Here is a 24,792-nt window from a genome sequence, read left to right on the forward strand (position 1 = left end):
CTGCCTGCCCAAACCCCGTCTGAATGATTTGTGGACAAGCAAGAAATTACCACCGCATTTCTCCTTGACTTTACTAAAAGTTAAATAAACATGCCGCTCACCCGAGCTGGCTACAAGCTGCAGGGGTGCTGGGTCACCCCAGGCCATTTCCTGAATCCCAGGGTGGAGGCGGTGCACTGAGGGCCAGGTGCTCAGCAGCAGGCCCAGGGATGTGGGACCATGCTTGCCCTGGGTTCACAGGCTCCTTTGTCCCTCCTGGCAGTGCTCAGGACCTCGGACTCCTCAGGGTGGCTACGAACTGCCCTCAGCCAGCCAGACCCCCAGGATTCTATTAGTCCTGTCCACAGAGGTAGCTCCTGTGCCCTGGGGTCACCTCTTTCTTCTGGGCACCTCAGCTTGGCCAGCTGCTTGGGCTTTGCTCAGCTGCTCGGGCCTTGCTGCCTTCTGAGCTCAGCTACTCCTGCCCCAAATAAGGGCAGGGTCTGCAGGGCCCTCGAGACAGGAGCTGCCCCACCAGGACCTAGACTTGGCATGGGTTGCGAGGCTCCCACAGGAATAAGGACAACTTCCCAACCCTGAAGCAGCCTTCCCAGTAGAGGCAGGAGGCCAGGCTGGCCTCAGAGGCGTGATGCTCTTGGGAACAAATACCCGGGAAAGCTGGAGGTCACGGGGCCTGGGAGAGGGAATCGCTGGGGACAGGGGAAGCCAGGAGAGCCCCGCCTGCCTTCCCTGTTAGCTTCGGCCTCCCTGGGCTCGGGCATTGGAGCCCCAAGCTCTGGCACAGAGTAGCCCCCCAGGAAATGCCTGTGTGAGTAGGTGATCGGGTCAGTACAAGTGGCATGTGGGTCACTAGCTGGAAGGAGTTGGGGCAGGATGGAGTGGCCCAGTGGGTGCACTGGTGACCGAACAAGGCCACGCTGATCCAGGGCCTCTCAGAGCTCAGCAGGTCACAGCTACACAGGCTCGTTTCCTGAGAAGTGTGGCTGCCAGTGTGGGGTAGCGGTCCCGGGCTCTCCACGGGCCCAGGCTGGGGGTGCCCAAGTCATAGGCCGCCCCCTTCTGTTCCAAGTAAGCAGATTGTGTCCCACACAGCAGGGACAGTCCCTCCTCCATCTGCCAGGAACAGGCTTTGCTCCTAGCTCTCCATGGCCCCCTCTTGTGCAACCCAAGCAGCCCTCCATGGGTTGGGGCGCCTCAGAGCCCTCTGTTTCTGATGCATCAGAGCAGAGTGGGGAGCGAGGCACAGCTGTCCAGGAAGGGCCACAGGAGCTCAGCAGGCTCAGGTCCTTCAGGCAGGGCTGGCTGCTGCCCTCATCACCCCCCAGGCAGGCAGTACAGGCCCCAGGGCCCAGGTGCCGTGGTTACTGGGAGGAAGAGGCCATCTGCGTGGAGATGAAGGTCTCAATGACGCTGTGGTTGGACGGCAGCAGGTGGCTGTGGCCGTTGCTGGAGTCTGAGCTCTGGTACAGCACCAGGCTGCTGGAGGACACTGCGGAGGCAAACGAGGCTGCTGACCACCCACCAGGCACCCACACCCACCCCACCTGCCCGTCCCGAGGGGTACTTGGGATGAGGAGGCAGAGCCACACCTCCTGGATCACAGCAGATAACAGGAACCCCAAAGTCACACCTCTACCCTCGGTTCTTAACAAGGGGAGCCTGCCAGCCAGGGTCCGGGGCCGCCCAGGGAGTGGCCTCAGTACATCTTAGTGGGAACGCTGGAGAAGCCCCGGTGAGATGCCGGGGTACGTAGTTGTACGTGTTGGTTTGGATAGGCTGAGCCAAACGCTAATCTAGGCGCTGCTGTGAATGCAGGTGCTCTGTAGATGTGGTTAATGCCACAATCAGTTGACTTTGAGTGAAGGAGGTTACCCTGAAAATATGGGTGGGCCTTCTCCATCAGTCGAAGGCCGTAAGAGCAAAAACCAGTTTCCCAGAGAAGAAGGAATTCTGCCTCAAGGCTGCAGAATTCACTCCCCGGAGTTGCCAGCAACAGATTTCAGGCCTGCCAGCCCCTGCAGACACGCGCCAAGTCCTTCAGGTAAATGCATCGGTTCTGTGTTCCTGGAGAACCCTGACTGATGGCCATGGTTAAGAGAATGGGCTTTGAGGTTGGACCTGGGTTCGAGTCCTGGCCCTGCCATCTGGTAGCGGTGGGAGATGAGGCAAGTCCCTCCCCTCCTTAAGTGTCCACTTTCTCATCCGTAAAATGGGGGTGATCATGCAGACGCCTCACGGGGTGAATGCCAGGACATAGAATGGCCTCGGTGGCTGTCACGACAGCTGCCAGGGCCGGGTCCAGGAACCTTATAGAAAGGGGGCAGCTTGCAAAAAGACAGGCTGCAAAGCCCAGCCACCTGACTCCAAAGTGCCCACTCCTGATAATGACATCATAGATTACAAACTCAGGTGACCACCCCACCGCCAGGGGTCATTGGAGCCAATGTGAGTGGATGCAGTGAGGCCTGGTGAGCTGTTATATGGGAGTATGAATTTTTCCAATTTCCCAAAAGATGCCAGAAATCCAGATTTCTATGTGAAAATTCCTGATTTTGAAATGTTAGCAACAAATTCAAAGAATGTTCAACCCTGAGCCAAGCCAAACCAGACACGCGCAAGAGTTGCTTCTGGCTCACAGACCTGCTCCTTATCATGACTTCATCTTTTTCCTCAATCCAGCCCCTGAGATGTTCTTGCAAGGTGAACCCTGTCTTCCTGGGGTCACCTGTGCCTCTTGGGCTTCATGGGCACACAGGCCATGTCTGGGAGGCGGGGAACCCCACCCAACCCCCCATGCCTGCCAGTGCTTCCCCACATGACCTAGGCCTGCTGCATGCACAGCCCCACAGTGACAGGACAGCAACAAAAGGGGTGGGACCAACATGGAAGGGGTCGGAGATAGTAAGGGAGGGGGCGGAGCCAGGGCCTCTCACCCGTGGGGCTGGCGCTGAGCCGGTGGGCTGGCTGCAGGTGCTGGATGCCTGCTGGGTCCTGGCTGGGGATGTGGAGGGTGGTGGCCTGAGAGGCCGGCGTGTGAAGCCCGGACTCACTGGAGGCCTCAGTGTCTGAGGTGAAGACCTGGGGGAGCAGAGCAGCCTCCTGAGTCCCGGGGATGTGGGGGTGAGGGGCTCTGTCACAGGCCAAGGGAGGGCCAGCAGGCCTGGACCTTACCTGCTTGGTGGGCGTGAGGCTGGCCAGGGCGCTCAGGTTGGTGGTGTCAGTGATGAGCATAGTCTGCGGGAGCAGGCCCGTGTGGGTGTACTGGGCCACCTCGGGCTTGTGGCTGTAGAGGGCTGGCCGCAGGGGAGAGAGGGGCAGACGTGGCAGACGTGCCTGACAGCCCCCGTCCCAGGCCTCAGGACCGGGGAAAGGGGGCCATGGAGCCTGCTGAACAACCAGACTGGGCAGCAATTGGAGATCCAGGACTGATTTTCAAAACTGGGGGCTCCAGATAGAGGGACAGACCCTTTCCCCATCACAGGGAACTGCTCAGCTGGGATTGATGCAGGGGAGCCTGGAGGAGGCCAGAAACCAACTCCAGCTTGTGTCACCTGGAGACAGCAGGTATGAAAGGGAACGGGAGGTGTGGGTGCAGGGCTACTGTACTAAGCACAGGTGCTACGTACTAAGCGCAGGTGCTACTGTACTAAATGCAGGTGCTATGTACTAAGCACAAGTGCCATGTACTAAGCACAGGTGCTACTGTACTAAACTCAGGTGCCGTGTACTAAGTTCAGGTGGCCCCTGTCAAAGAGCAAGGCAGAGGACAGCAGTACCTCCATCTCCAGGCCACCTCTCCAAATAAAACCCCATGTTTTGCCTACAGCACCTCCCACCACCCTGCAGGAGACACACAGACCCCACAAGAGACACACAGATGCTAGGAAAACTCATAAACCACATACTCTCACAGTGACTCAGACAAAAACGTAACACACACACATACATTCTCAACCACGTACACACAGAGACATATACAGACCCAAAATCTCTTAACCCAGTCCCAAATTCCAAAAAAGTCTGAAACCAAAAGATTTCCTTAAGATTGGCACTAGAGCTCATTTGGTGGCAAAACCCAGCCTGAACCTGACGTGAGGTTATGAGTGTTTAAACTGCCTTGTAGAAATCCTACTTTGGCTGCAGAAATAGCAGTGCTTTGATCACAGTGGGCTATCTCAAACCCTGCTAGGAGTGTTATGTGATAGCTGGCATACCACCAAATTACCTTTCTTTCTTTCTTTTTTTTTTTTTTTTTGGCAGAGTCTCACTCTGTTGCCCAGGCTGGAGTGCAGTGGCACAATCTCAGCTCACTGCAACCTCCACCTCCCGGGTTCAAGCGATTCTCCTGCCTCAGCCTCCCAAGTAGCTGGGACTACAGGCACGTGCCTCCATGCCTGGCTAATTTTTGTACTTTTAGTAGAGACGGGGTTTCACCGTGTTGGCCAGGCTGGCCTCGAACCCCTGACCTCAAGTGAGCCGCCCACCTCGGCCTCCCAAAGTGCTGGGATTACAGCTGTGAGCCACCACACCTGGCCCCAGATTACCTTTCTAAAATCTGAGTAGATTTTAGAAATTCATATGGCCCTAAGAGTTTCACAGAAACAGAGGCACGCACACACAAACGCATGCACAACTGACACACACCTAGACATGCACTAGGGATCTGCTCACACAAGCAGTCATGTGCACACACACAGATACGTGCATTCACATGGGAACACACTGTGGCCTGCAGACACCCTCAATCATGGAAACACACTTGTCCTGGAGACACACTCAGACTGCAACGCCTGCCAGGCACCCCCTTCCCCTGCATCCATTGACAGCCAACCTCTATCATCATCTCCCCCTGTGTGGGGCACAGGGTGCTCACCATGGGGGCTCTGCAGCTGGGCCATGGTGGCCATGAAGGGGCTCTGGGTCACATGGCTCTGCACAGGCGGCATGAGCGGCTGCTGGTAGGAAGGGTGCAGCGGCTGGGAGAACTGGACGGGCTGCAGGGTGGTCAGGCTGCTGCCCATGCTGTTGATGACCGGCACACTCTGTGCCTGCGTGGAGGCCAGGCCTGGAGTGGAAGGGGCGGGAATCAGCTGGGCCCCCCAGTTACATCCCATCACCCCCCAAGACCTCCCAAGGGCACCACCTCTCCTTCCCAGAGCCCGTGGTTTGGAGGAGGGGGCAGGGTGGTCAGGAAACAGCCCTCCACTGGGACCTGCCACTAATTTAAGTGGCTCTGGCAAGTCATTCCCCCTCTTTGAGCCTTTAGCTCCTTATCTAGGCTAGTGGGAGAGGCAGTCTCCCACTTGTTCAAAAGTGACTTGTTCAAAAGTCGTCAAACTGAGGTTCCCTGGAGCCCTGGGGTTCCACAGCAGTGCAAAGGCCCTGGGGTTAGCTCTCTGCTCCCCTCTCCTAGCAGCTCCCTATCTATCTTATGTACTGGGCTTCTGCATCATTGTACCTACAAATAAAGGCTTTCTGGGCTTAATTTTTCTTCATAAAACAAAAAACTTAGAAAACATCAGTCCCCCTTACCCTGCTGTAATTTGCCCATAGACCCTTCACCTTCTGAGGTACCACAGAATTGATGTATTATGCTTAGTGCCTGCCTCCCTGCTTGAGTTGCTGAGATTTTGGTCTGTTTGGTTCACCCAGGTATCACTGATGTAGCACAGTGCCTGCTCCAGAGTAGGCACTGGAGAAATACACGTTGTATGAATGAATGAATGAGTCCCAGTGGCTCTTCCAGCTCCTGGATTCTGCGGTTGCCCCATAAGCCTCCCACCCAGGTGCCCACCCATCCCCTCCAGCTTACCGATGACCAGGGTGGAGGCACCTGTGTTGGTGAACGTAGGACCCAGGGAGGCAGGCTCACCAGGCCCGATGGTCATGACCCCAGGAAGTGAGGCCATGATGAGGTTCTGGGGCTGCTGGTTGAGGCCTGGGGATGTCTGCTCCAAACTGTGCAGTGCCGTCAGGGTGCTGACAGGGGGAAGGGGGCCCCCAGCTGCTGAGACCTACGAGGGGAAGCCAAGGTGAGTCGGGGGTGGGGGTGGGGTCCCAACAGGGCCTCCCTGGGGACTGTTCCAGAATCTCCCTGCCAAGGAAAGATGAGGTTGGGTTTTCCCTACAGGGAGGACGCTCACCAGCTTGGCTTCTGTACTCAGCAGGCTGTGGCTGGGCTCCAGGCCCGTGGGGGACACTTGGTGCAGGGGTGTAGACACTGTCACTAAGGGGCCGCCACTGCTTGAGGGCACTTCTGAAGTCTCACTGGTCGCCGGCTGTCCATAGCGCACACCTGGAGAGGGAAGCAGTGTCCTGCCTCAGCACCCCACTTCCCAGCCCTCCCCTGCCTCCATAGCCCTCATCGCTTCAAACTCCATTGGTCTGCTTAGGCCAGCTGCCTGTCGGCCTTTATGCAGCCAGCAAATTTGCCTGTGTTTCTACCTTTTGCCAAGCCCTGGGTTAGCTGCTCCCAGTTCCTTGAAGGCTGGGACTGCATTTATTAGCTCCATTCCCCGCCACTGCCTAGTGCTATACCCGACATGCAGTAGGTGCTCAGTGGAAGACAACTGAATTGAATTTAACTGAATTTAGTTGAGTTGAAATGAATTGAATTGATACAATCTGAAATGAATGAATTGAATGGAATTAACCCAAATCAACTTAGGTTGAGTTGAGTGGAATGATATGAAGTGGAGTGGATGGTGTGGAGTAGTATAGATTGAATTGAGTGGAATGAGTGGGATCAAGTGGAATGGGTACCGTAAAGCGTGGAGAGGATGGGTGGGAAGGAATAGAATGGAGTGGAATGGTGTAGGGTGGAGTGGATGGAATGGTGAGGAATAGTGTGGAGTGGAGTGGAATGAATGGAGTCGTGTGGACAGAGTGGAGTGGAATGGTATGGTATGGAGTGGAGTGAGTGGGTTGGAGTGGAGTGGATGGAGCAGAGTGGAATGGATGAAGTATGGAGTCATGTGGGGTGAAGAGTGGATGGGACAGATAGAATAAAATGGTATGGAGTGGAGAGGAGTGGAGAAAAGAGTGGGTAGACTGGATGGAGTCACATGGGTGGAGTGGATGGAGTGGAGTGGATGGAATGGGTGGAGTGAAGTGGATGGAGCACAGGTAAATGAAGTAGAGGGAGTGGAGTAGATGGAGTTGAGTGAGTGGAGTGGATGGAGTGGAGTTGAATGGAATGGATGGAGTTAGTGGATGGAATAGAGTATGGAGTGGATGGAGTAGAGTTGAATGTAATAGATGGAGTGCAGTGAATGCAGCGGGGTATGGAGTCGATGGAGTGGAGTTGAATGTAGTGAGTGGGATGAAGTTGGATGGAATGGATGGAGTGGAATGAATGGAGTGGAGTTGAATGTAGTAGATGGGATGAAGTTGGATGGAATGGATGGAGTGGAGTGGATAGAGTAGAGCTGAATGTAGTAGAGTAGGGTGGATGGAGTGGAGTTGAATGTAGAGGATGGGATGAAGTTGGATGGAATGGATGGAGTGGAGTGGATGGAGTAGATGGAATAGAGTGGATGCAGTGGAGTTGAGTGAATGGAGTAGAGTGGATGGAGTGGAGTTGAATGGAGTGACTGGAGTAGAGTGGATGGGTGGGGTCGAATGTAGTGGAGGGAGTAGAGGTGAATGGAGTGGATGGAATGGGGTGAATGGAATGGGGTTAATTGTAGTGGATGGAGTGGAGTGGATGGAGTGAATAGAGTGGAAAGGAGTAGAGTGAATGGAATGGAGATAGAGTGGAATGGATGAATGAACAGAGTGAAGTAGAGTGATAAGGAGTGGTGTGAATGGAATGGAACCAAACTGTAGTGCTAAGAGGTTTAGGTGACTGCTGTCACTGGGACAGTCCTCCCCAACCCTCCCACCTTCCCACGTGTCCCCTGTCCCCACAATACCACTCACCGTGGAGCTTACTGGGAGAGAGGGCAGGCGGGGGCAGGCTGGGGGAACTGTGAGCCGGCAGCGCAGGTCCCGGGCCTGGCCCTGGTGGGGGCCCACTGTATGTGTCCATGGCCAGCTTGTGCCGGAAGGCTTCTTCTTTGCGCCGGTTGGCAAACCAGTTGTAGACACGCACCTCTGTGACGAGGTTGGAGCCCAGCCCCTGTGCCTGTGATGGGGACACCCCCCTCTGGATGCATTCTGCCCTGCAGAAATAGCCACCCATGAGTCTCCAGGCCAGGCTCAGAGGAACCCTGTCCTGGGCATGAGGGGGAGGGTTCTGAGAAGTTGAGCTCTGCCTGAGGGTTTGAAGCTGGCAGATCTGGGTTCCAATGCCAGGTCTGCTGTATGACGTTGGGCAGGTGACAGTCTGTCTGACCTCAGTCTCTCCATTCATAAAGTGAGCAAAAGAGCCATAGGATTGTAGAGGGAATCAGATTAGGTGGGCATCCATGGAAGGGTTGCTTGGTGTCCAGGGTGCAGGGGGGCTGCAAGGAATGGGGTTAGGTTCAAGTATTCTTAATTTTCTGGGCCAGGCTAAGCCAACATCAGGAGTTCTCGGCGACTGGACAGCCTTTTACAGGACCTAGAGTCACCTTCCCCTTCCCTGGCCTTGCCACAGCCCAGACCAAAACAGCACTGTTTCCCGCCCGCCATTGTACCTGTTGCACTCCTCCACCAGCGTCTCTCGCTCCTCCTTGCTGGGGTTCTTCTGCCTCTCATAGGCCTGGAACAGGATCTGCTGGGATGCTGGGCCCCACTTAAAACGGTTCCTCCGCCCCTTCTTGGTTGGTAGCTCATCACCTGTGGGCTCTTCAATCAGCCCTCCCTGCCCTGCATGGGTGAACTCTGCAGGCACAGAAAGCTGTGAGTGGGGTACTGGCCACTCTCAACTTCCCAGGTCAGTTCCTCTGACCTTGCCCTTGATTCTTTCTCATTGCCTGGGTGCTGAACCAGAGTAGCTTACAGCTAGAACTTAGAAATCATCTAATCCGGCCGGGCGCGGTGGCTCACGCCTGTAATCCCAGCACTTTGGGAGGCCGAGGCGGGCGGATCACAAGGTCAGGAGATCGAGACCACGGTGAAACCCCGTCTCTACTAAAAATACAAAAAATTAGCCGGGCGCGGTGGCGGGCGCCTGTAGTCCCAGCTACTCAGGAGGTTGAGGCAGGAGAATGGCGTAAACCCAGGAGGCGGAGCTTGCAGTGAGCCGAGATCGCGCCACTGCACTCCAGCCTGGGCGACAGAGCGAGACTCCGTCTCAAAAAACAAAAAAAAAAAAAAAAAAAGAAAGAAATCATCTAATCCAGTGATGACAAACACACAACACATATGCCATCACTTTCTTAACCAGTGTCCAAGGCAAACATCACTAATCAATCCCTGAATGCTTTCCTACCAACCCAAGATATGATCTCACCATTCTTCTCAATACAAGACTGCAGGTAAGCATTAGCATTTGTTCCTATTTGGCACATTTACTATCCCCATTTTACAGATGAGGAAGCCGAGGCTCAGAGGGCTTGCATATTTTTCCAGGGTCATGCAGTAGAGCAAAAACTGGAGCCATATGTCCTCAGTAGATTCAGAATTATATTCAGCTTTCCAGACTTGAAAATCAGGCTTTAAATGCAAATGTTAGCTAGAGGAAGAGACCCAGCCAGCCTTCATCAGCTGATATCACTTTACTGGAAACTAGTCTACTGGATTATTCCTGAGCAGGCCGCCAAAGGACTGGGACACACAAGTGCCAGGACAGCACTTTATGAGAAGAGAGGAAGGTAGGTTCTGAATCAGGGGCACAGCAGCAGCAGGGCCCTCACCATCTCAGTGCCAAGAAGCAGCAGCAGGCACAAGTGGCTAGGACTACAGGCGTGCACCACACCTGGCTCATTTATTTCTATTTTTATTTTTGTTTTTTGTAGAGATGGGGTCACCTTCTGTTGCCCAGGCTGGTCTTGAACTCTTAGCCTCAAGTGATCCTCCCACCTTTGCCTCCCTGGGATGGGAGCTGGTAATATTCTGTTTTTTTATCTGTATTGGACTGTTCACTTTGTGAAAATTCGTTGAGCTGTATGCTTTGGATTTGTGCACTTTTTATGTTAGACTTCATTTAAAAGTTTCTGTTATAGCAGACACAGTGGCACGTGCCTGTCATTCCAGCTACTTCAGAGGCTGAGGCAGGGATCACTTGAGCCCAGAAGTTCAAAACCAGTCTGGGCAACATGGAAATACCTCAGCTCAAAAAATGAAATAAATAAAAGTTTATATTATTAAGTATATAAAAAAAGAGTCATTCAACTGAAAGTAGCTGAAAAGGAGCTCTTTTCCTTCTGAGGTTGCTAAGCTGATAGGATGGCAGCCCAGGGCTTCCAGAACCCATCTTTGCCTATATGAGGAGAGCCTGTCTGAGATTGAAGCCCACAAAAAAGAAAACAGAGTCAAGAAATGCTGTGTGAACCTCATTTGAGCCCCTTGATCTAACCATGCCTGAAGCAGCCCTGGACTCCTCACATTGCATCAGTCGATACCTTCCCTTTTCTGTTTAAATCCATTTGAATTGGGGTTCTGTCCCCTGTTACTGAAAGAGTCCTGATACTTCAGTCATATATTGACTCTGCATCTCAAATTCTCCAATTTCTCCTTAACTTTTAAGTTAAAAATCCCCCAGGGAAAGCTATTTGGGCCAGTTTGCATCTCTATTCTCAGCTTTAGGCTGAAGTCCTTGACAACATTTCTAACTGTTAGAAAATTTTCATGCATTTTATCGAATATTGTAAAATTTCTTCTAGTGATGGTTTGAAGAGAACACTATTTCTCTCAGAAACTAAATCTAGTTCTAACAGATTTTCAAAATCTTTATTGTTTCTTCTCATACAAATTAAAATAGTGTTAAAATGTACTGTTTTTCCCAGTGTGTATTACAGCACAGTAGAGTGTGAACACCCCAATAATTGGGATGAGGGGTAGCTATAGAGTAAGGATTAGAGCCATCTATTGCATGCACGCATACATACATACATACATTTATTTATTTGTTTATTTATTTGACAGAGTCTCCCAGGCTGGAGTACAGTGGCATGATCTTGGCTCACTGCAACCTCTGCCTCCTGGGTTCAAGCGATTCTCTTGGCCTCCCAAGTAGCTGGGATTACAGGTGTGCGCCACTATATCCAGCTAATTTTTTTGTATTTTTAGTTAAGACGGGGTTTCACCATGTTGGCCATGCTGGTCTCAAACTCCTGCCCTCAAGTGATCCACCCTCCTCGGCCTCCCAAAGTGCTGGGATTACAGGCGTGAGCCACCACGCCTGGCCTGCATACTTTTTTTTTTTTTTTTCCAGCAGTGATTTTTACTGTTGGTGGAAGTGTAAATTGATATAACTTCTTTGGAAGGAACTATGCCAATATGTACCCCAGATTTTAAAGCAGCTCTTCTGTGTTCCAGCATTCCACTTCTAGGAACTTATCTTACAGACACAGTCACATGTGAACATGCACTTATGTAAATAAGGATGTTTTTGCTGCAGTTGGTTGTATTCGCAGATTGCAAAAACCCCTAAAAGTCCTTCAGTAGGTGGCCAGTTAAATAACAGCCAGCCGCGAGGTGGCGGGCGCCTGTAGTCCCAGCTACTCGGGAGGCTGAGGCAGGAGAATGGCGTAAACCCGGGAGGCGGAGCTTGCAGTGAGCTGAGATCCGGCCACTGCACTCCAGCCTGGGCGACAGAGCGAGACTCCGTCTCAAAAAAAAAAAAAAAAAAAAAAAAAAAAAGAATGAAATCAATCAATCTCTCAGTGCCAATATGAAAACATGTACAGGATTTATTGGCAAGAGACAAAACACAATGTGCAAAATAGTGTGTCTAGTATGTTCCCATTAATCAGAAAAAGAGCAAAAAAACAATATATCTATTGCTACTATATGCAGAAAATCTCTCTGGAAGGATACACAAGAGTCTGGGAATTTCAGTGGCTGCTTCAGGGGAAAGACATCTAATTTTTCTTATAAACTCTGTTTTTCTTTTTTTTAACCAAATGTGTATTGCCTTTCTTTCTTTCTCTGTCTCATTCTTTTTCTTTCTTTTCTTTCTTTTCCTTCTTTCCTTTCCTTCCTTCCTTCCTCCCTTTCCTATCTTTCCTTTATTTCTTTTTTAGAGGAGGAACCTTGCCATGTTTTCCAGGTTGGACCCGAACCCCTGGGCTCAAACAGTCCTCCCACCTCAGCCTCCCAAGTAGCTGAGATTATGGCACACCACCATGCCTGGCTATTTCTTTTTTAAAAAACCTGGATAATTAATAAATGTCAAAAAATGTGACACATAGATAGAGGTTGGAAGGTGACAGTGCACCTGGGATTTGGTGGGGTATGAGGCCTGGAGAAGAAAACCCGCCATTCCCTGAGTAATAGGGCTCCCAGAGCTTCCTGAGTTTGCAGTGGAGGATTTCCTGAGCGCAGACCTTGCCTCTGAGCCTTTACTGATGCTGTTCCTTCTGCCTGAAACACCCTTCCCGGCGTCTCCAGGGGTCAAAATTCAACTCCCACTTTAAGACCTAGTCTAAAGGTCATATTTGCAATGTGAGCCTTCCTAATACCTCTGCCTTCCTGAGGAAGAACAGGTCACTCCCCAGTGGACCGTCAGCTCAGCACCCTGAAATGCTTTGTGTAATACTCTGCACTGGACCAGGCACCCCAAAAACACTTGATAAATAGTAGCCATTATTATTGTTGTTGTGGCTGCTGTTGTCCCATTCTAATACATGTCTCACTGGATCCTAATGATCTTTTCTCCCACTTTCCCACTTAACCATGGGCTCTTAGAAAGCAGGGACCCAGGCCGGGTACCGTGGCTCATGCCTGTAATCCCAGCACTTTGGGAGACTGAGGCGGGTGGATCACCTGAGGTCAGGAGTTCAAGACCAGCCTGGCCAACATGGTGAAACCCCGTCTCTACTAAAACTACAAAAAATTAGCCAGGCATGGTGGTGGGCACCTGTGATCCCAGCTACTCTGTAGGCTGAGGTGGGAGAATTGCTTGAACCTGGGAGGAGGAGGTCACAGTGAGCTGAGGTCACACCATGGAACTCCAGCCTGGGCAATAAGAGCAAAACTCTGTCTCAAAAAAAAAAAAAAAAGAAAGAAAGAAAGCAGAGACCCAGTTCATTCATCTTTGGATGCTCAGGACCAAGCCTACTCCTGTCCCACAGAGCGCCTGGTGCAGAATAGGTAATAAATGCAGGTTGAATCCCATGGACTTCCTTTCCATCTACCTGTCTGTGCAATGGGGATGGTGAAGCTTCCAGCCCCCACCTGTGAGTTAGGGGAGAGTCCTGGGCCCTCCCAGGGAAGACGCGGGGTAGGGTCGTTACTTACGCTGCGCCACCTCTCGCTGCTTGCGGACGTACCAGGTGTACAGGGCGGCCCGCTTCTGCGTCTTCATGGGGGTGCCCTTGTTGAGGTGTTGGGACAGGTGGGACTGGTTGAGGCCAGTGGTGTCGACCACCTCCCGCTGTGGGATGTTGTGCTGCTGCAGGTAGGACTTGACCATCTTCGCCACACGCCACGGGTCCTCCCTGGGAGGAAGGGCAAGGACAGGGTCTGCTCAGCAGGGGGTATCCCTCCCCATAGGTGGGGCTGGGGCCCTGGGTGCTGGAACCCTTGTCAGCCCTGAGGGTGGGGACTGTGCATGAAAGCAGTTATGGAGCCAAGGGGCCTACACTTGGACTCAGGGACAGGGAGGTATGGTCATTTATGCCAGGACACAGGGACACAGACACCTGGTCATGAGGACAGAGACTTGTAGATGCACACACATGACAAACATGGGCACAGGCCTATGGACACAGACACTGGAACAGATAAAGGTTTAGAAACATGGATACACAGACATGGACACAGATGAAGATATATGGATAGATGGATGGATGGGTGAATGGATGGATGGGTGGATAGGTGAATGGATGGATGGGTGGGTGGGTGGATGGGTGGGTGGGTGGGTGGGTGGATGAACTGGTGGATAGATGGATGGACTGGTGGATGGATGGTAGGGTAGAATGGATGGACAGATAGATGGGTGGATGGATTGGTGGGTGGATGGATAATGGATGGATGGATGGATGGATGGATGGATGGATGGATGGATGGATGGATGGATTGGAGGTGGGTGGGTGGATGGATGATGGATGGATGGACGAAGGAGAACTGCTGGAAAAAGGAAAGCATTGAATCTGAAAACAAGGAAAGAAATAGAAATATGGATTCTCCAATTTTACACCCAGAGCCACTGAGGCTTACAGAATTTGCATCATTTTGTCCCTTGTCCAAGGTCACAGGGCAAGCAGAGTTCCATCCGCCTAAAAGGATTCAGTTCTAAGATAGCCTTTCAGGCAGAAAATTACAAAGTCAAAATGCTTCCTGAGGCTGGGTGCGGTGGCTCACACCTGTAATCCCAGCACTTTGGGAGCTGAGGTGGGAGGATCACCTGAGGTCAGGAGTTTGAGACCAACGTGGCCAACATGGTGAAACCCTGTCTCCACTAAAAATACAAAAATTCACCGGGCATGGTGGTGGGAGGCTATGATCCCAGCTACTTGGGGGAGCTGAGGCAGGAGAATTGCTTGAACCTGGGAGGTGGAGGTTGTAGTGAGCCGAAATCTCACCACTGCAGCCTGGGTGATAGAGTGAGACTCTGTCTAAAAAAAAAAAAAATTCCTGAAAATCTGCACCCCTGGCTGTGGCCAGGCCAGTTTCCCCACAGCACCAGAACAGGCGGCTGGTTTTTCCACAGAGTCCCAGGTGACAGGGTTGACATTCAGAGGCCTCATAGTAACAAAAATGCATGTGAACACTGGAATGCCACTCTGTGGGCTGAGATTCTCCCACCAGAGAGACTCAAGGGACCCGATGCCACCTGTGACTCATGTCTCTGCTCACTGTAGGTCTCCCCATGGGGGACAGAAGGGATCAGACAGCCTGAGCCATATACATTTTCTCTCCTCTCCTGCTCTGTCTCAATCCCCGCCTCTCTCTCTCCCTCTCCTGAACTTATATTACCAGTATGTCACAGATAGGCTGGGTGCAGTGACTCACACCTGTAATCCCAGCACTTTGGGAGGCCAAGGTGGGCGGGTCTCTTGAGGTTAGGAGTTTGAGACCAGCCTGGCCAACATGGGGAAATCTATCTCTACAAAAAAAATAAATAAAAATAAAAAATAAGTCAGGTATTGTGGCAGGCGCCTATAATCCTGGCTACTTGGGAGGCTGAGGCAGGAGAATCAATCGCTTGAACCCGGGAGGCAGAAGTTGCAGTGAGCCAAGATCGCCACTGCATTGCAGCCTGGGCCGCAGAGTGAGACTCCGTCTCAAAAAAAAAAAAAAAAAAAAAAAAAAAAAAAAAACAGATAAATACAGCTCAATACAGCAGCACTGAAACAGGCAGACTGGGATTTGAACTTGGGTCTGCGTGATTCCAAAGCCTGTGCTCTCCCCTGCCTCACTGAGCAATTCGCTTCTAGAATTTGAGCCTTCTAACATTGGCACAGGTGACAAATGGCACAAGTAGAAGGCAATTCCTTGCCACATTGCTTGCCATAGAAAAGATTAGAAGCAACGAAGGAGCCCAGCAAAAGGATCCTGATTAACTAAATGGAGGTGCATCTGTTCAATGCAACCACTGAAAAAACCCCACTGAGGAAGCTCTGTGTGCCCAGACGGAGCGGAGTTTATCTGGTGTGTCTGCTACACTGCTATTTATGAAAAATTTGAAGTGAGGTAAAAGAGGATTTCTAGAGGATTTCTACGTATTTGTGCACATGTAAAATACCAGAGGGCACTCGCGGAACTGGGGACTCTGGTTGCTTCCAGAGGAGAACGGGGTGCTGGGGATGGAAGTGAGAAGGACAGTCTTCTCTGGTGTCCATATGTACTTTGTAAATTATGTAACATATACTATACTATATATGCATACATGATTTTGATTTTGATTTTTATTTACTTATTTATTTTTTGAGACAAAGCATTGCTCTGTGGCCAGGCTGGAGTGCAGTGGCGTGAGCTCAGCTCACTGCAACCTCCGCCTCCCGGGTTCAAGCGATTCTGCTGCCTCAGCCTCCCGAGTAGCTGGGATTACAGGCACGGGCTACCACACCCAACTAATTTTTATATTTTTAGCAGAGACGGAGTTTCACCATGTTGGCCAGGCTGGTCTTAAACTCCTGACCTCAGGTGATCCACCCACCTTGCCCTCCCAAAATGCTGGGATTACAGGTGTGAGCCACCATGCCTGGCCAATATTTATTTTTATGTATTTATTTTCTTTTTAGAGGCTACTTGTTCTGTCACCCAGGCTGGAGCTCAGTAGCATGATCACAGCTCACTGTAGCCTCAAACTCCTGGGCTCAGTTGGTCCTCCCACCTCAGACTCCCAAGTGCTTGGGACCACAGGCACGTCCCAATGTGCCCAGCTAATTTTTGTACTTTTTTTTCTTTCTTTTTCTTTCTTTTTTTTTTTTTTTTTTTTTTTGGTAGATCAGGGACTCGCTATGTTGGCCAGGCTGGTCTCAAACTCCTGGGCTCAAGCGATCCTCCCACCTTGGCATATATAATATTTAAAACTGAATTGTAAACCAGCAATGGTGGCTCATGCTGGTAATCCCAGCTATTTGAAAGGCTGAGGTGGGAGGATCAGCCTGGACAACATAGTGAGACTCTGTCTCTATAAAAAAAATAAATAAATTAGCCAGGGATGGTGGTGCACACCTGTAGTCCCAGCTTCTTGGGAGGCTAAGGTACGAGGATTCCTTGAGCTCAGTAGTTTGAGACCAGCCTGGACAACAGAGTGGGACTCTGTTTCTACAAAAAAATAGAAAAATTAGCCAGGTGTGGTGGCACAAGCCTGTAGTCCCAGCTACTCAGAAGGCTGAGACGAGGATCTCTTGAGCCTGGGAGGTCGGGGCTGCAATGAGCTGTGATTGCGCCACGGCACTCCAGCCTTGGCGACAGAGTGAAACCCTGTGTCAAAAAAAAAAAAAAAAATCTGAAAACTCATGTTTCCTGAGGATTTACTGTGAGCCAGACACCGTGCTGAGGGCGGCCGCTTACATCTTATAACCCTACGAAGTAGACGCTGTGCCCATTTCACAGAGGAGAAAACTGAGGCTCAGAAAGGCGCAGTCACTTGTGCAAGGTGATCTAGTTGGGACTCCAAAAAAATTTCATGTTGCCAGGAACGCCCCCGCGGGCCTCTCCCCAGCTTCTCTCTCTCCCTTCTTTCCTGGGCTCCTAGGATCCTCTCTCCTTCGCCTCCCCGCTTCTCTGGTTGCCAGTCAGAGCTCAGAGGGAAGGGCAGTACAAAGTCCAGCCTGGTGCTCCGTGGCAAACATGTTTATCTGATCCTAGAGCCAGGCTGCCCGATGCCTCCCCTCCCCCATCTGCAGCCATCACCCTCCTGTGCCGTGTCCTCCTGTGTCTTCCCTTCCTCCATCCTTCCCTTCTCTCTCTCCCAAAGAGAATAGGGTCAGTCTTCCTCTCACCAGAGCCTCTCCTGGGCTCAAACCAAAGATTTGCTATGTGCCCCTGTCCATCTGATTCCATGTCTGTCTGTTTCTCTCTCTCTCTCTCTCTCATTCTCCCATACCAGGTCAAATTTAAGTTGAACTTGAAAATAAAACAAAGGCCGGCCAGCCTGCACGAATACATGTGCAACCCTTAGAAACAGAAGACAGGCTTTTGAATGTGAAAATGGAAAGCAAACTGTTAAAGTGAGCTGATACGAATGTTCCGCTTTTAAACAATTCCTAGTAGATTTGGGCAACAAATCCATAACAAAAAAGTGAATTTTCAATGCCAGTTAGGAGACAGAGAGCCGAGAGGGCCTGGCTTTCCCTTTTCTGGAAGAAGCCTCCTGTGCCACTTTTTTCTAGAACCTACTGAATCAATGTCTCTCTCTCCCCCCACCCCCCACTCTCTTGCTATCACTCTCTTCTATCTCTCTGTGTGTCTCTTACACACACACACACACACACACACACACACACACACAGAGTCTCCAAGGGCCTGACTCTTTTTGAGGGCAGCTTCTCCAACTGTCCTAGCTCAGAACTGAGAGGCCAAGGCTGCACTCCGTGGTTCATGCCTGTAATCCCAGCACTTTGGGAGGCCGAGATGGGTGGATCACATAAGGTCAGGAGTTAGAGACCACCCTGGCCAACATAGTGAAACCCTGTCTCTACTAAAAATACAAAAATTAGCTGGGTGTGGTGTCGTGTGCCTGTGGTCCCAGCTACTCAGGGGACTGAGGCAGGAGGATCACTTGAACCCAGGAGGCAGAGGTTACAATGAGCCGAGATTGTGCCACTGCACTCCAGCCCCAGCAGCAGAGTGAGACTCTATCCCCCCCCCCCAAAAAAAAAAGAAAGAAAAGAAAAAGAAAAGAACCAAGAGGCCAAGTCTCCAGGCATCTCCTGCTTTGACTCTAATGGGTTTGAGAGTCAAAGCAACATGGGTTAAAATCCCACCACTGCAACCTAGCCGCACGTGCTCCTGTATGACCCACATCTGCCCTGTAACGTGGGGAAAATCCACCCCTACCTCACACCGCTACTGGGAAAATTAAATGAGCTTCAAATAGGGAGGATGAACTTAGGGCAGTGCCTGGCACACAGTAAGTGCTGAATTTGTGGAATAATATTGTCATCATCATCATCTTAATGCAGCCCTGGAGACCCTTGACCCCACACAGCAGAGCCCAGGAGAGGTGAAGACCCGCCCACATCTTCCTCCTCTCTCTCCTACCCATTCCGGGGTCAATCAAATGTCCAAGGCTTTGAGCCTCTTGCCCTCTTGCCCCTGGAGTTTCAGGGCATGCAAGGTTGTGGTGTTCATCCCCACATCTGGAGGGGGAGCTGACTTCTCAGTGTGGGGGCTTTAGATACGGCCTTGATTCTTTGCTTAACCTCCATGTGCCTCAGTTTCCTCATCTGTGAAATAGGGCGAATGATATTTCAGACTTCAGAGATGGTGGGGAGGGAAAAATGAGCTTAGTGCATTTTGTAAGCCCTTTATGAACTGCGAAGCACTGTATGGAAGTGAGTTGATGGTCAAGTTGAACAGCAGGCGTGACAGGAAAGTGCAACCTCGAGGTTGCTATATGGAGCTTAAGGTAGGAGGACCCAGGTCCAAATCCTGGCCTGCCTTCAGTCCTTCGGAAGAGTTTTGTTCGGTGAGGCACTGCCTCTCTCAGCCTTAATTTGCTCATCTGTAAAATGGGATCACTAATAATGACTGCTGTGTATTGCACTTACTACATGCGTACTCTACAAGTGCCATGCCATTTTACCCTGTGGACAAGGGTTATTGTCATCTCTACCCTGCAGACAAAACTGAGGCTCAGAAAAATAAAATCACCTGCTCAGGCTAGAAAGGGGCAGAGCTGGGATTAGGATGCAGGCAGTCTGGCTTTTGTCGGGGTGTCAGATCCTCTGTCCTCCCTTGGCAACTGTCTTCCTGGGTCTCGGTGCCCTGATCCTGCCTGATGGGCAGGATCAGAGCACTTCAAGGTTGGGGTTTGAAGGCCGGGGGCAGTGGCTCATGACTGTAATCCCAGCACTTTGGGAGGCCAAGGCAGGTGGATCACCTGAGGTCAGGAGTTCGAGACCAGCCTGGCCAACATAGTGAAACCCCATCTCTACTAAAATACAAAAAATCAGCCAGGCATGGTGGTGCGCACCTGTAATCCCAGCTACTCGGGAGGCTGAGGCAGGAGAATCACTTGAACCCAGGAGGCGGAGTGCAGTGCGCCACTGCACTCCAGCCGGGGCAACAGAGCAAGACTCTGTCTCAAAAACAAAAACAACAAAAAAGAAACAGGTTGGGGTTTGAGCTGATCAGGGACAGAAAGGACCTAGGAGGATACCCAGGAAGGAACCCTGGGTCCCAGTTTCTCCCTTGGCCACATCTCAGGCTGCTGGGCCCTGGCCAACAGAGCAGTAGATATCTTCAGGGCCTCAGAGAATCCCAGGCACTCACTCATTCCTGCTGTGCATCAGCCACTGGGCAGGATGTGGGTACAAGTGGTGAATAAGGCAACACAGGCCTCGTCCTTGAAGAGCTTCTATTTTCATGGCAGGAGATAGAAAACAAACAGATAAATCAGATGATCACAAGTCATGACAGGGAACCAGAGAAAGTAAATGACAGCAGTGGAAGAGAGTGATGGGGGGTGGGGCCCCCTTTTGAATGGAGCAATCAGGGAGATGAAGGAGAAGGAACCGGCCATGGGAAGATCTGGAAAGGGGTTCCAAGCAGCAGGAAGAGCACGTGCAAAGGCCCTGGGGTGGGAATTGGCTTGGGGTGCTGAGGAACAGCAAAGCCAAAATGGCTACAGCAAAGGCAGGGAGGAAGAGAAAGACCTGGGAGGAGATCCAGGAATTTGGTGGGGTGGAGGGAGGGGAACGAAACCAAGGCAGGGAGTTTGGATTTTATTCCTTGGCCAGGAAGGGAAACTAAGGCAGAAAGAGAGGAACAGACTTGCCCAAGTTCACTCAGGGAACTAAGGGGCAGATCTGAAGAAAGAGCTCAGGTTCCTGCAGTGGCCAGAAACATGGGCCACCCCAGGGAGACCTGGGACCCAGGACACACCCGGCTTCTTCCCAGACACTGACTTCTCCCAGGAAACAGCTTCTACTAGACGTTCCGCCTCTGTACCATCTTCCCAGCCTCAACCTCCCCGATGGCTCAGGCCTTCAACAGGGGTCCCCCGCCCCTCTCTCCCTGGCTCCTTCCCCGACCCTGACACTGGAGGCCCCACTTTTTTCACTCAGGGCGTTTTCCGATCCCTTTTGTTACCTGAACAATAAGTAACCCAGGTAGTTAGTTATAAACTGTACAGGAACAAGGAGCTGGTTGATAATTTATAGCAACATCTCACATTTAAATGGAAAGTAAATAGCATGCTGTTAGCATTAAAGAAAACCCAATCGGGGCAGGCGGGAAGCACTCCAGCCTCCTTGCAAGCTTGGGGCACCTCATTCTCTCCCGTGCCCCTTCTCCCAGCTGGGTCTGAGCCCCCGCCCCCCGGCTCCTCCGTTCCGCTTCTCCCAGCTTCTCTCTCCATCTACCCCGATGGCCTCTTTCTACACTGTCTGCCTCAGCTTCCAGGTCTCTGCTGGTCCCTAGGAAGCACTTTGACCTCTGCTTCCCCTTCAAATGCTGTGGATCAAGGCTCCCCCAACCCCACCATCCCACCAAAGGGGGCTGCTGACCAAGAGAGCTCACTCAGTCAGGTAAGAAAGCATCCCTTGCCCCCACCCTCACCCCAAAGCCCCCAGTCCCATCTGGGGCCCTGGGCAGGTCCGGCCCAGCCCCACCCCGTCGAGTTGCCTTCGCCCTGGGTCTGGGATGCCTGACTCTTTGCCCCTCCCCTGCAGCTCTAGAGTCCTTTGCCCTCCTCTTCCTGCCAAGTCAGGGGGCCCTGACTGCTCCCCTGCCCCCTGTCCAGGCCCTCGGGAGGCTCCCTGAGGCCTCTGGGAAAGCAGGAATCCACCAGCCCTCCCCCACCCCAGCTGGGATCAGGACCTTGGACAGAAAAGAGATGGGCCCCTTCAGAGCATCTTTGGGACTCGCTGTCTAACTCCCTGGCCACCCCCTGCAGGCCTCTGACCCCTCATCATAGCAATTGAGAGCAGCAAACAGAGTAGGTTTGGGGCCTCCGTTGGGTGAACTTAGTCCAGCTCCTTCCCCGCTCTAAGCCCCGGTTTCCCCATTTGTGAAACAGAGTCACTAATAGCTTCTGCCCAGGATTTCTCTCACCGTGAAGGGAAATTATTCCTGTGAAACCTCAGCACAGCGCCCAGGAAGTAGTAAACCTCCCCAAGCAGGCGCTATAGGGTGAAGGTCAGGGAGCCCCTGGGGAGGGGTGGCCCCTGCAGCCCCCAGGCCACCCTTCCTTCTACCCCACACCCCATCCCCCACCCCCACTAGGTGGGAGGTGGGTTGGCCCAGATCTTTCCAGGCCACCATTTCCACAGGTTAATGATCACAGACCTTATCAGAGCCTTTCGCCATTTATAAATTTATAAAACAAAAGAGAAATAATAAAGCATGTGGGTAATTAGTAACTAGGTCAGCTCTGCTGAGGAGAGGGGAGGCATCGAGCTCAGGACCCACCCAGTTCTCCAGGAGACGGGGAGTCCGCCAGTGGATGGGAATGTAGAACGGGGAGCCTCTAATGGCGCCTGCTGGTGAGGTGGGGTGCCTGTGGCCACACAGGAAAGGGGAGCAGCTCCCACCTCGAGGCTCTGTCTGCCTCAGGTAAGAAAGACCTGGGCTTCCCTGGCTAAATGCATGAGTCCCTAGGAGGCCAGGGAAGCCCCCAAAACCCCAGCTTCGGGCCCTCCTCCCTGGCAGTGCTTCCTGGCCCCCGGAGCCTACCCGCTGAGGACTCAGTGCAGGAGTTAGGGTCTGGAGAGTATACATGATCCTAGGGGCTAAACATTTCCACCACCCCCCAGTTCTCCAGGCATTTGAGTTGTGAACTCACCTGCTTTTTCTCCCATCTTGGACCCCCCGGGAAATGTCTCCTGCCCAGGGACTGGGCTGAAGGCCTCAGCTCGTGGGGATTTGGGACTCCGCAGAGGAGAAGTTCAGGGGCTGGAGGCTCAACCCTCCAAGCAAGGACCCCTGGGCTCTCATGGACCCTGTCCTCCTTCCCAGCAGCTAGGCTAAAGGCTGAAGCTCATGGGGACTCGACTCAGAAGGGGGGCTCATTAGGAGCTGAGGGGGGCCCCTCTAGGCTCTTCCTGGGACCTGGGACGGGGAAGGGCTCCTTACTGCAGAAGGGTCTCCACCACGGCTTTCTGGTGGGCTGCCTCCTCAGGGCTGAGGTTCTCCAGCTCTTTGAGGATGGGTGGCGTGAAGTCTTCCCCATCGTCGTCCGTATCATCCTCGGAGCCCCGAGTCTCCCCCAGCCCATTGGGCAGCTCAGCCAGCTCCCCTCGACCGCCGCCGCAGGACTCCCCCTTGTCCAGGGGGCCATCTCCAGCCAGGAGGTAGGGCTCCGGCTCACCCAGTGCCTGGATCAGTGCCTCTTTGCTCAGCCCTGACTCGAGCAGGGCCGCCAGGAGCTCCGTCTGCAGCTGGCTCAGTTTAGAAACCATGGCTCGGCTGCCACAGGGCCACGCGGCCTGGGTCCACCACGCTAGCCGCCTCCCCCACTGCGTGGGTTGCGTTTGCCTGCCAGCCGGCAGACACAAACCAAACTCCTTGCACCCACTGCCCCCCCAAAACCCCACTAGCCAAGCCCCGTGGGCACCCCCAACCCCCAACCCTGGCCCCAGCGGCCCGTGAATCAGGGCCCCTGCCTGCTCTGTTTACATTGGAGCTGGGGAAATTCTCCAAGGTTCATATTTATCCGTGTGCTTAGCGAAGGGACTGAACTTTGGACTTCAGCCCTGCAAAGTGCAGGCCTCATGGCAGCGGAGAGGGACAGGGAGCTATGGCCTGCGATGGGAGTGGGCAGAGGGGAGGGTGGGGGAGGCGCAGGTGAGGGGCCCTGAGAAGCTGGGATGGAAGGTCCTGGGAGCCAGGCAGGCCATCAGGCGAGCAGCATTGGGTCCCACCCCCGAAAGAACCTTGTAGGGGCATCATGCTGAGACAGGAGAGCCAAAAATGCTTGCTGCTTACCAGAGCAGCCGCCACAGGGAGCTCTGGACAGCTGGGCCAGCTCTTCTCAAGGGCAGAGGACATTCACGGCCATTTTGGGACCCTTCCACCCCACTCCCGGCCTGGCACCAGCCCTCCTATAGGAAAAAATATGTGAAGATTACCATGTGCCAAGAACAGTGCTGGCTCTGTAAGGGCAAATTCACTGCATCGCATTCTGCTGCCAGCTGTGAGTAGTTACGGAGATTATCCCCATTTTATAGAGGAGGAAATCGAGGCTCTGAGTGGTTAAGCAACTTGTCCAGAGTCACACAGCCAGCAAGGCACAAGACTTGCAAGGTGAGACTGAGTTGAGATGAGTATGGCACTTGCCCCAGGTGCAAATTTTTTTTTTTTTTTTTTTTTTTTTTTTGAGCTAGGTTCTCACTTTGTCACCCAGGCTGGAGTGCTGTGGCACAATCATGGCTTACTGCAGCCTTGACTTCTTGGGTTCAGGTGATCCTCCTGCCTCAGCCGCCCAAGTACCCAAGTAGCTGGCACTACAGGCACACACCACCACGCCCAGTTGATTGTGTGTGTGTGTTGTGTATGTGTTTTGGGTTGTGTATGTGTGTGTTCTTGAGACGGAGTCTCACTCTGTCACCCAGGCTTGGAGTGCAGCGGAGCGATCTTGGCTCACTGCAACCTCTGCCTCCCATGTTCAAGCAATTCCCCTGCCTCAGCCTCTGGAGTAGCTGGCATTACAGGCACACACCACTACGTCCGGCTAATTTTTTTGTGTTCTTAGTTGAGTTGGGGTTTCACCATGTTGGCCAGGCTGGTCACAAACTCTTGATCTCAAGTGATTCACCCACCTCAGCCTCCCAAAGTCCTGGGATTACAGGTGTGAACCACTGTGCCCGGCCTTGTGTGCATATATTTTGTGGAAAGGGGGTTTTGCCATGCTGCCCAGGTTGGTCTCAAACTCCTGGACTCAAGCCATCCACCGACCTCCGCCTCCCAAAGTGTTAGGATTACAGGTGTGAGCCACCATGCCTGGTGCAAATTTTAAGGGAGCGCCAAAAAACCCAGTCACCAAGGTAAATAACATTTTTATGCAATATATTTTAAAAATTAAAATTAATACAAAACCCCAAAGAATTAAAAACAGATGTCTGTACCAAAACTTGTGCATGAATGCTC

General features: G+C 52.3%; 1 protein-coding gene across 3 annotated transcripts; it reads right to left on the minus strand.

Moving 5' to 3' along the window:
• Positions 1 to 224: 224 nt before the first annotated feature.
• Positions 225 to 23,331, minus strand: LOC105494629 (HNF1 homeobox A). 3 transcript variants are annotated; one of them, XM_011763236.3, is made up of 10 exons: positions 22,780 to 23,331; positions 13,327 to 13,526; positions 8,619 to 8,805; positions 7,921 to 8,162; positions 6,144 to 6,295; positions 5,813 to 6,014; positions 4,874 to 5,065; positions 3,172 to 3,293; positions 2,934 to 3,078; positions 225 to 1,489 (listed from the first exon to the last, which is right to left on the minus strand). In XM_011763236.3, exons 1-10 carry the CDS (start codon positions 23,103 to 23,105, stop codon positions 1,362 to 1,364), a joined length of 1,896 nt encoding a protein of 631 aa, XP_011761538.1. In that variant the 5' UTR covers positions 23,106 to 23,331; the 3' UTR covers positions 225 to 1,361. The 3 variants fall into 3 exon arrangements, with proteins under 3 accessions (XP_011761538.1, XP_011761547.1, XP_011761529.1); XM_011763245.2 differs by lacking the exon at positions 22,780 to 23,331 and adding an exon at positions 22,490 to 22,777 and having other exon boundaries at positions 532 to 1,489; XM_011763227.3 differs by having other exon boundaries at positions 532 to 1,489; positions 2,934 to 3,293; positions 22,780 to 23,254.
• Positions 23,332 to 24,792: the final 1,461 nt, after the last annotated feature.

This window comes from Macaca nemestrina, chromosome 10 (genome assembly GCF_043159975.1).
Source record: "Macaca nemestrina isolate mMacNem1 chromosome 10, mMacNem.hap1, whole genome shotgun sequence".
NCBI classification, from domain to species: domain Eukaryota; kingdom Metazoa; phylum Chordata; class Mammalia; order Primates; family Cercopithecidae; genus Macaca; species Macaca nemestrina.